General features: G+C 32.4%; 1 protein-coding gene across 1 annotated transcript; it reads left to right on the top strand.

The window, feature by feature from the left end:
* The first annotated feature begins 2,492 nt into the window (after positions 1 to 2,492).
* On the top strand, positions 2,493 to 8,074 carry Patr-1 (Protein associated with topo II related - 1). The gene has a single exon (XM_090393033.1). It carries the CDS (start codon positions 2,903 to 2,905, stop codon positions 5,438 to 5,440), a length of 2,538 nt encoding a protein of 845 aa, XP_090249159.1. The 5' UTR covers positions 2,493 to 2,902; the 3' UTR covers positions 5,441 to 8,074.
* Positions 8,075 to 11,164: the final 3,090 nt, after the last annotated feature.

Here is an 11,164-nt window from a genome sequence, read left to right as displayed (position 1 = left end):
GAAACCTGACAAAAATGCTGCAGAATGTCAAAGTTACAGACCTATCGCATTAACTAGCATACTTTGTAAAATTACTGAAAGAATCATACACTCCAGGCTTATGCACTGGCTGACAAAAAATAAGAAAATCAACTACTACCAAACTGCTTATAGAACTCGTCATTCGACAACAGATCAATTATTCCATTTCTGCCAAACAATAATAGACTCATTTCAGGAAAAACCAACAAAAAAGACAACTGCCATATTCCTTGATATGACTGCTGCTTTCGATCGTGTTTGGATAAAAAAATTAATACAAACAATACATGACATTGGAATTAGAGGAAACCGGAAACGCTTTAATCTGGATTGCTGATTTCATCAGAGGAAGAAAGATCAAAGTCAGAATCAATGCAGCAATATCAAAAGAGCGGAGAACCTGGGCTGGTGTTCCCCAGGGCTCAGTACTCAGTCCCTTACTATTCCTTCTATATGTCAATAATATTCATCCCTACCTTACAGAAGACACAAAAGTAACTTGCTATGCAGATGATATAGCCATCTGGCACACTAGTGCTAAAATCAAAGAATCAGAGGAAATTCTAAACAAATCCATGAGAGGATTAGAAAAATGGTCAGACGAACTCAAACTCAAAATCAACCCAGACAAAACAAAACTAAGTACATTTAGTACAGACAGGAAAAATAGACATTCCTACAATCCCAAAGTCATGATCAATAACAAGCTAATTGAAAAAGTCACAAATCCAAAATACCTTGGTATTACGCTTGATCAGAAATTACGTTTTGCACAACACATCTCTAACACTTCCAACAGAGCTCTAAAAAAATTAAATATACTGAAAAGGCTTTGTGGAACAAATTGGGGCGCAAAGCCAAAAATCCTCAAAACTACTTACACTACACTAATAAGGCCAATAATGGAATATGCAGCACCTATTTGGTCACCTTCGGCCTCATCGGCAAAGAAAAAACTAGACAAAATACAAGCAAAAGCATCCAAGATTATCATTGGTGCAGTCTCATCCACTAACAACATCATAGCCCAACAGGAATGTGGGCTTGACCTGCTGGAGGACAGACGAAAATTTGCCACCATAAAATTCATAAATAATATCAGAAGCTACCAATGTGATCATATCTCCCTAAAAACTTATGAACATTGGAACCAAATTTGCAGACTTCACAGATCATCAACTTTACAATATGATGACACTATCAGGAAAGAAATAGGTCTTGATCAGCTAAATGTCCACATAAACAAAGAACCTCTATTTTCCAGTCCTTTACCTTCAAATACCTCCATAAATCTAAACCTTACCAAACTCTGTACAAAAAAAGAACCAAAAGAAATGCTTAAAGAAAAAGGCCTAAATACCATCAACCTTCTTTCATCCTCCAAACAGGTTATTTGTTATACCGATGGATCATCAGACACCAATATGATTAATGGAGGCGCTGGTGTTCTCCTTCTACTCCCGAAAGGTGAAAAACTTTCAATAAAAGTTGGATCTGGGAGAATCGCTTCCAATTTTACCAGCGAACTCTACGCAATAAATAAAGCACTGGAAGCATACTTAAATCTATCATCATCTCAACAATCTGAAGGAATTATAATTTACAGTGACTCAAGATCAGCTATGGAGGCAATCAAAAATGGCAATACCAAGCTCACACAAGACATCCATAAACTCTTAAATCACCTAAAGTGTTTAGGTAAAAGTTGCATTTTACAATGGATTCCTGCTCATGTAGGCATTGATCACAACGAAGCAGCTGATAAATTAGCAAAAGAGGCCAGAGAACTCAACCAAGAAACTCATATGATAACTCTTGCTGATGCCAATGCACTAGCAAAAGCTAAACTAATTCCATTGAAATCAGTGATACAACATCAAATTCCCGAGATCAATGCTGACAGAAGGACCTCCACCACGATAGCAAGACTACGAACAGGACATTATAGAGGAATGAAGATCAATACAGATGATACGAGAACATATAGAAACTGCAACAACTGCCCCAATACTGAACTGACACCCACTCACATCTCCACCTGTCCAGCAATTACAGCAGCCTTGCAAGAAATAGATCCTAATCCTGAACAACAGCTCTATACAAACAAAAACAGACATAGCCAAAGCAGTACAAAGAGCACACGGAAACATCTATGACTCTTCAAAGGACAAGACAACAACAACAACATCATGGTGAATAACTTCATTCTTGTTTTCACATATGCATTTACTCTTATATTTTCATTGAGCTTAACCAGAGATATTACTCTTTCATATATTCGAAATTTTTGATTAAGTGATCATTTGAGTTAATAAACAGGAATTTGCTTTATTAAGTACAGCATATATATTTTTCGACAATAAATTACTTTAGAATGATTCTTTTATTAAGATGGCGCTACAATATTATTATGAATGAAGTGTGAAGTTTCGAGGGTATTAATCTCAATCCAAAACAGCTCCCGCGTAGTGTATTACGTTTCGAATGTTCGCTTACTAGTTTCGATTTATCGTTGTGAATGTGCTTTCTTTTTTTTGTGGTGAAATATTATATGCATATAAAGTTATTCTCTCGTAGTATATATTTCAGTCCGTGTTGTCATGATAAAAATATTTAATCCACGTGTGTTCTTTGTTCGAATTATAAACCATCATATTAAGCCTAGATAGAGGTATGAAAAGGGAAGTATGTGAAATTGATATATATTCATCTGAAAGAAATTGGTTATTACTTTAAGATAATTAAATACATTGTCTGGAAATTGTAAGTATGTATTCTAATTTTCTTCCATTCTACAAGAACCTTGAAGTAACATACAAACGGAACATTTTGCAATCATGCTATATCGTAATTACTTAGAATGTACTAAAAAGGTATTGCCATGACGGATTATTTTGGTTTTGATTCGGATTTGCCGTCTTTGGGGTCAGCAAAATTTGATGGCGAACTGTTAACAGCGGATGTGGAAGAAGAATACGATGCCTTAAATGATGAAACCTTTGGAGATGGTGCGTTGGATGAATGTGATTGGGAGGAGGATCATGAAAAATTAACACAGCTTATAGATAAGGAAAGAGTCGTACCACACGACCTTCCCCGCTCTTCGAGTACTGTGTATTTAAACGATCCGTGCTGTGTTGGTGAAAACCAGAATGAAATTTTAGAGAAAAGCATATCACATTTACAACTGGAAGATGATTTAGATGATTCTGCAATCATCTCACTTGATAACTCCCATTCAGTAAAATCTCTGTTTAGATCATCACCCCCACCACCTGTGTTAGATACCGAATTAAATGGCTCTCCAAAAACCAGCTCAATCTGGAGTCCTTCTCACTCATTACAAATAAAAGATAGTGTCAATACATTGATGCAATCGTTCCATGCTAGATCAGATTCACCACTTGCACATGGATCACCATTTTGCAGTAGCTTTTCAGCTCCTTCACCAAGTTACCTGTCTGGTTCACATGCACCTAACATATGTGAATTTTCAAGTAATGTTAGGCATCCCAGAGGATCACAAGTTTTGTCTGCTAGTGATTTTGTTTCTCCTCGAGTATTGCATCTTGAAGAAATTGAACGTGAATTAAGGTCACCCAAGGTATTTCATGTAGAAGATGTTGAAAGAGATTTATTAAACAGTAGTGGCAAATCAATATCTGTAAATGACATAGGAAGAAAAAGTCCACTCATTCATGTAGGACCATCAAGGGATGAATGGAATTACATTCCTTCCAAAGTAAATCATGAAAATTTGCAAGATAAAACAATAAAAGGAGGGTGGCTTCCCTGTTCTCCACCAATATCAATAAACAGAGGTATTAAAACACTTGATGATATAGAAAAAGAAATGGTTAGACCTCGGGTGCAGACATTAGATGAGGTAGAATCCAAAATTCATGGTAGTGATATAAGGTTTACACCTAATCTACCTCCACCCTTTAAATATCCACAGCATTTGAAGTCTCCTTTAAGGCCGCCACTTTTACCTCCAGTTTATCATGGCAGAGGACCTCCTCATGTACGGATTTCATCACCTGTTCGAGGACCGATGCTTTCTCCACATCTGCCTCCTCATCCAATTTTAAATCCAAGACCTATAGTTGGCTCATTTCCAATGTCCCCAGGTGTGATAAACAACATGACAAGAAATATTTTCCCCTTTCAACCTCATCATCCAAGGTTTGTTCCTCATGGTATAAAGCAGCAGCAGAACTTGTGGAATACTTATAACCGTTGTTATAACAAAAAATATGAACAAGATTACAGAAAGACCCCAGTTGATGAATATGCTGGATTGATGACGCATAAGGAGAAATGTTGGTTGATCAAAATTCAGTTAATGCAGCTGCAGACTGATAATCCATATATAGATGATTATTATTTCACAACATACAATACCAGAAAGTTGGCACTTGAAAAAGCAAGAAATTGTACTAGTACTGAGGGTCCAAAGTTGGTTCTTCCAGAATGGTCAAAGCATGAGCCTAAAACCTACACACCTGTACAGTTTGCTGGCTCACTGGGCAAGTTGCAAGTTGTTAGTGTTAATTATCCTAGAAAGGTTCTCGATATTTCTGTAAGTCGCCAATTAGAAGATGATGAAGGAAGAATTGTCACAAATCAGAGTCTTTTGAAGTATAGACGCCTTTTAACAGACATTGAGAAAATGTATTCCATTTTACTTGAAATTGATGATGAAGAGAAGCGAATGCTTGCTTTACCAGAAGATGCACAAGAGCCACATAAAGCTAAAGAAAGTCAGTTACTAGAAAAGCTTTTTTTAGGACTGACTTCAAATGCCAATAATGATGATAGATTGCTTCAGATTATGTCAGTAAGAAAAGGCCGTGCCCTGACGATGAGAGCTCTGTTAGTTTTCAATCAGACTCAACAAGTAAATCTCTTAAAAATAATGTTCCAGAATTTTGGTAGTATACTCAGGAAAGATCAAAATGATCAAGTCTTTAAACAGTATGCTAGTACAATTACAGATATCATATCGAAAGTTTCATTTGAGGAACTGGTGTGCTTTAGTGAACCTTTGGCAAATCTCTCTCTTGATGTAACCAGAAAAGATAAAAATTTATATTTTGCTTCACTGAAAACACAGTTTGGCACCCAAGTTCTATGTTGTGTGATTCAACGAGGAGAGCAACTGTGTTCAACAGAAATGTACGTGAATTCTGAACTACAAATCACATGGGCTAAAATAATTTTAAATATTTGTGATTTTCTTTGTTCCTTACCTAATGAAACTATTAATGTGCCAGAAGGAATGCTTGCAGATGTGCTTAAACACTTCCAACGCTTCCTTATAGAACCTGAGAAATATAAAGTTCTAAAGGATAGATTGCAGTTGCTGTCACTGGAAGATGGTCGAAGTGGAGGTGATGCTACTAACAAAGGTTATTAGTTACAGTCAGTAGATTTTACCGACTAAAATTTAGAAAGTATATTTTCAGCACATTTGTAATGAGAATGAAATGCAACATTTTGGATTTTTTTATTTAATAATAAAAAAGGAGTTACATACATAAAATTAGATGTGTAAAGTTATGGTAGTTAAAGTGGTTGATAAAGAATACTGCCTTTAGCATGTTGGTGTACTGCTAAGTATTAAAAAAATAAAAGGCTTTGTGATACTTTTTGATAAAGCAGGTTATGTTAAAATTGATTTCTAAAACATGTATATTTGTAAAGATTAGTTATGGAAATGTTTTTTTTTCTTCTCTCCTCTCTCTCTCTCTTTCTTTCTGTTGTCTCAGAAATAAGACTATGAACTGGTTATTTCTGTTACTTGAAATCTGGTTTTGAAATGCTGTGTAAAACTTACTCATATGTTGTGATAGTTCAGTGTACGATAAATATAGGGCAAGGGCATTTTATACAGTTCCTTGTAAAAAACAAACAAACACACAAAAAAATTTTCATTAGTAAATGCAAGTGAATACAATCAAATAATGAGCTCTGTGTGTGTGCCATTTTCTGCTACTTAAGAGATTTTTAAAATCATATTTGAAATTATTGCAGATTTAATGGAATTTCATTTCATAAGTTGCTACAGTTTGATAATATATGGTTTCATTTTTGTATAATTTGGTACAGAATTTATGAATACCTTATTTTGAATATTCAAATGAACCATAATATGCTGTTGGCCTCATGTTAAATATCTGATAGCTGTTAGCTTGTTTAAAATTATCTGCAGTTCCAATTTAATTAAATTAATGTATATCTGTATAAATATGTGAACCCGCTGGCTGTTGCTAATTGCTATGATGTCCGTTTATTATATACCTTTTTTTTTTTTTTTTAAATGTAACTGTTTAACATATATAGGTAATATTTAATTCTTACTGTATGCAAGGGTAACAAGATTCAGCTCATATATGCAATGGTCCTTTTCTATTTTTCTCTATTTTTGTAGTACTGTTAATGAGAATACTCACTGGGAAGTTCAGATATTGGTTACCCTATCAAAATAAAATGATGTGAACTTTTTTTTTTTTCATTGCAAGAATAGTACATAAAAGGTGATTAATTTGTTTGTTTTTTGAAATATGATGAATTATTTAATGTTTACATAAAATTAATTTTTATGCCTATATTTTAAGAAAAATTTAATATTGTTAATACAGGCGTGAGAAATATTAGTGTATTAAAAAAAAGAAAACAAGCAGCAAGAACCTGCTTGTATTTCTCTGAGTTATAATGCAGATTTGTAAGACACAAAATATATTGTGTGATTCATAAAAACACATACCACAGAAATTTCATTTACCTGTTTTCTTATGAAATTTAACTCATTTATCAATTTCCCTCATTTAAATGGGGATGATTTGGTCTTTTTTTTTTTTTTTAATTTCCTGAATTGCTGAAGTATAGCAGTTGCTAAAAAGAAAAAAAAAAACTTGTAAATTTATAATCAAATTGTTCAGATTTTTTTCATCTGTACTATTGTTTATAAAACAAAAATAGAAACATAGTTTATATACAGTCTTTTTCGGTATATTGTGTAATAATTCTCATGAGTGAATAAATTTTTTTTTCTTTTGTTGTAAACGATTTGTATCTATCTTTTTCTTTTAAAATCCAAACTAGCATTAAAATATATACCTTTGGAGTAACAGGCTACCAGAAGGATTCTCTTGGTATTGTGCATTAAATAAACAAATATTGACAGTGTCATTTTTCTGCTTTACTTTTTGGAGAATCAGATTTATTTTGATTTCTTTGCATTGCAAAGTGAATTATCTTTTAAATATTAAGGAAGCTGAAAGAAGTCCAGCACATGATATATATATGTTTAAAGATATTGTTTGTATTATTGCTTGTTATGCTCTGATCATGTAAGAGAGTAGCTAAACAATTAACAAAAACTGCATAGACAGAACTGGTTTTTACCATGTAAGATACCCATTAATTGAAATCTGTCATAGCAGGCTTAATAACCAGACACTTAAATTGCAGCTGTAGAAATATCCAGAAAGAGAACTGAAGTTTGTTCAGACACCTTCAGAGGTTAACTGATAAATAAGAAGTGAAAACTGTGTACTAGGCAGACCATATCTGCATATAATGCTGTCATTTTCTGAATGATGCTCCATTAGAATGCTGGTTCCTTTATGAGAACACACCACCATGTTTTGCTGTTATTATATCTTCAGTAATTTATTCTAAATTTCTATCTTGTTTCATGCTCCTTCAGATAAGAGTTAGCTAAAAATCTAACAAAATATGCAAAACAGAAGTTGTTTTATTATTGTGCTAATATATACCAGTTGCTTCAGACTAAAAGTGAATTATGTGAAGATAGGCCAACCATTCATCTTACCTTTAGATTTCTTTTCATGGAAATGTGATCTTAAGTTGGTTAACTCTTGAAAATTCCAGTCCAGTAGAACAAAATAATTTGTGCCAAGGACAGCACAATAGTGGAAAGAAATATTTGAACATCTTGTATAAATTGAATGAATTTTAGTGTTTCAAAGTTGAACACCAATAATTTGTGTAATTCTTGAATAATCTGTAATAGTGTTGACGTTTGAGACACTATATATATATATATATATATATATATATATATATATATATATATATATATATATATATATATTCATTCCTACCTGGATAATTAAGCAGTTGCTTATCTAGTTATATTTAAGATTTGTAATGTCATATTTAGTAAAGTAACATCTTTCATTATTTTTACATATTTAACTTACTGCATCAATTTTCTGCAGAAAATAATTACAACTGTTTCAAACTAATGCTGAGCACATTATTGTGACTTTGTTATATACACAATTGCTGTATATTTTTAGGAATAGTAATGATCATGAATCTTCAGTAATTATAAGATATCATTATGTTTATCAAGTTGGAATTTATTATTATTATTATTAAATGTAAATAATTCAGATGTGCAGTTATGTTTTTTCATGCAGAATATTACATAATTTGCAGCAAAGTGAGCTTTGAATGCATTTAAAGAACCCAAACGAAAACTCATTGCTAATAATCTCTGCAATGAATCTAAAACAAAAGATTTATAACCAAAATTTGTTTTAATCCTAAACTTAAACCTTGAAAAATGTGAGTTTCTGTTTTCTGAATAATCATAATTTAAGCAATAAAATATTTTAATGTAGGATTGACAAAGTAAACTTTAGACTCTTAAGTCTTTTAAACATTTTAGTTTTGCACATGTTTATTACTTTTTTAGAATGCAAAACTTATCAAATCAAGAAGTTTATATTTAAACACTTATAAAATAGAATTATGATCATGTATCCTAGTTCAATTTCATGCACAACTCGAGACTCTTCCTGACAGAATTTACAGTACACTGTGTTTTTTTCACATTATATCTATATGACACTCAAAATTTGTACATGAAATTCATATTTGTGTTGCTTCTGTATGCTGAGAGCATCTGACTTCACTACAATAGAATGCACATTAGTGGACGCTACCTTTCATCATGTAGTCACCAAGTGGAGACTGCATAATGGAAGGTCCTAAACCTCATCGGAACTTTCTAGTGAGAGCTAAACTTTTCACTGAACTCTTGAAAACCAAATGGCTAGTTTGATATAGAAGTTTTCTTTAGGTTGGCATTGATGCGGTTTGGCTCTGCTGAAGACTCATAATTACAGTGATTGATATCATTAAGGGTTTGATGGATATGAATTAAAGGATATGAATGTTTACTGGAAATGATTTTTAAAAAATTTCCATAATGTTTAGCTCTTTTCAACTTTGCTGAGACTGAAATTGATGCTGCCTGATACCACTTGGCTAGGTAGAATTAAGATTAAGACAGTGTACAATGTATTCCAAAACCAACTTCATAAAAAAAGGAATAGTGTAAGTTTTTATAGAATATATGTATCCAGTTTTCACTGTAATAAACACTGTTATAGCAGACTACTGAAAAGCACTTCAGCAGCAGTGATATACTGAACTATTCCTTTTGTCCCCCATGTGTCTGTTATAGTAAAAGTTGAATGTATATAGCACATAAATATGGTAATACCTGCTAAATGCATACATTCCTGGAAAAGGAATTAAGTGAAATCTTACTAACAGGACTACTTATTTCTTAATCCTGTATTTATATTTACCTGGTCTTACATATAGAGATGTAATGTGATGGTATTTTTTTAATGTCTGTGAATTTCATTGTGTTAGTAGTAAAATGCAATAAATGAAAGCATGGATAAATAGTTTTAACGGAACATGTATATTAGACATTTAAAAAACTTTATACAGCTTAGACATGTAACAAAAAATATAGAGAATTTTATTCAATAACTGTGATATATTTCATTTAATGTTACATGAACATCATCAGGGAGACAGGCCATTAGCAATTGTTCCTTTGAACTCTAATAGTATAATAATATACTTTAGCTGCAACTGAGACATGAGCTACTACTATATGCATACTCTATTGTAATTTATATTTTGAATGTAGTTAATAGTCGGTTTTGCCTGATGATTTCCATGTAATATTCGATGAAATGTATTTAGTTATTCAATAAAAATTTATATATTTTTGTTATATGTGTAAGCTGTGAAATTTTTTAAATATGAAAGAATGGATATAGTAAATATTAAACACCATGTAAAATTATATAAATTTATCAGAATGAAATGTATCCATGAGTACACACCTACACAGATAAGATGACTTTGTGACAGCTAACAAAGTTGTCATTTGATCTTCCTCAACCTTTATCTTGACTTTTCAGATTCAAGTGATGTAGCTAAGTTTAAAGAAATAGGAAAGCTACATCTGCTTATTGCATAACAACTAGTGTCAAAAAATAGTCAGAAAAGGTGTTTTGCATAACCATCCCTTACATTCTGTAAGGGATGTTATGTCTTCACTCCTCTCCAGGATATACACTTATTTCTTTTCTAGTTTCTTGCTAATTATATCCAGCTGACTAATAAAATAATGCCAAGTGAGTTTTCTTGGAGCCATTGCTCACCTTTACTACTGCTGTACTCTTGCTCTGATTGTCAACTATGATCATTATATCATAATTGATCCAGATAATCAAAATCATTAGCTTCCTTTTGAACATTTTCAAAACATCCATGAGAAGCTGCAGATGTTTGTTTTTTTTCTTTAGCATTCAATATGAAGAAATAAGTTCAGTGTCTTTCATATTGTCATCATGTGGCACAATACTGCATCATCATCCATCAAAGTGATTAGCATCCTTCATAATACTTTTGTATATAAATTAATACTGTTAGATTGCTAGATCTTTTGTTTCCATTAGAAAAAATTTATACTGCCTTTTTTGCCATTACTGAATTAAATTTGATAATACTGGTCAGTTTAATATTTCACTGATCCTTGGGTGTACAAAACATGTTCTACAAAGTTGCACATTAAAGACAATGCTAAAGAACATTACAACATACTACTGCAACAGTTAAGTGTAGCATATTCAAATTGAATCAGCTGTGACAACTCTAGTGCCATAAGAATTGACCACCTGCTAATTGGTATCAACTTAAATCATTGTGATATAAGTTGATCAGAGCCTCTGGTGTATAATTTGTGTCTTTTAATTGTACAAGATTGAATTGCTTAAAATACCATAGTTTACAACCACAA

This window comes from Typopeltis vanoorti, chromosome 5, assembly GCF_054136105.1.
Source record: "Typopeltis vanoorti isolate ZY-2024b chromosome 5, IOZ_Tvanoo_1.0, whole genome shotgun sequence".
Taxonomy (NCBI): domain Eukaryota; kingdom Metazoa; phylum Arthropoda; class Arachnida; order Uropygi; family Thelyphonidae; genus Typopeltis; species Typopeltis vanoorti.
This window is presented reverse-complemented; position numbering and strand designations above follow the sequence as displayed.

Excerpts from the sequence above, each read along its gene's own strand:
- Patr-1 (XM_090393033.1), top strand. The coding sequence starts at position 2,903 with ATGACGGATTATTTTGGTTTTGATTCGGATTTGCCGTCTTTGGGGTCA.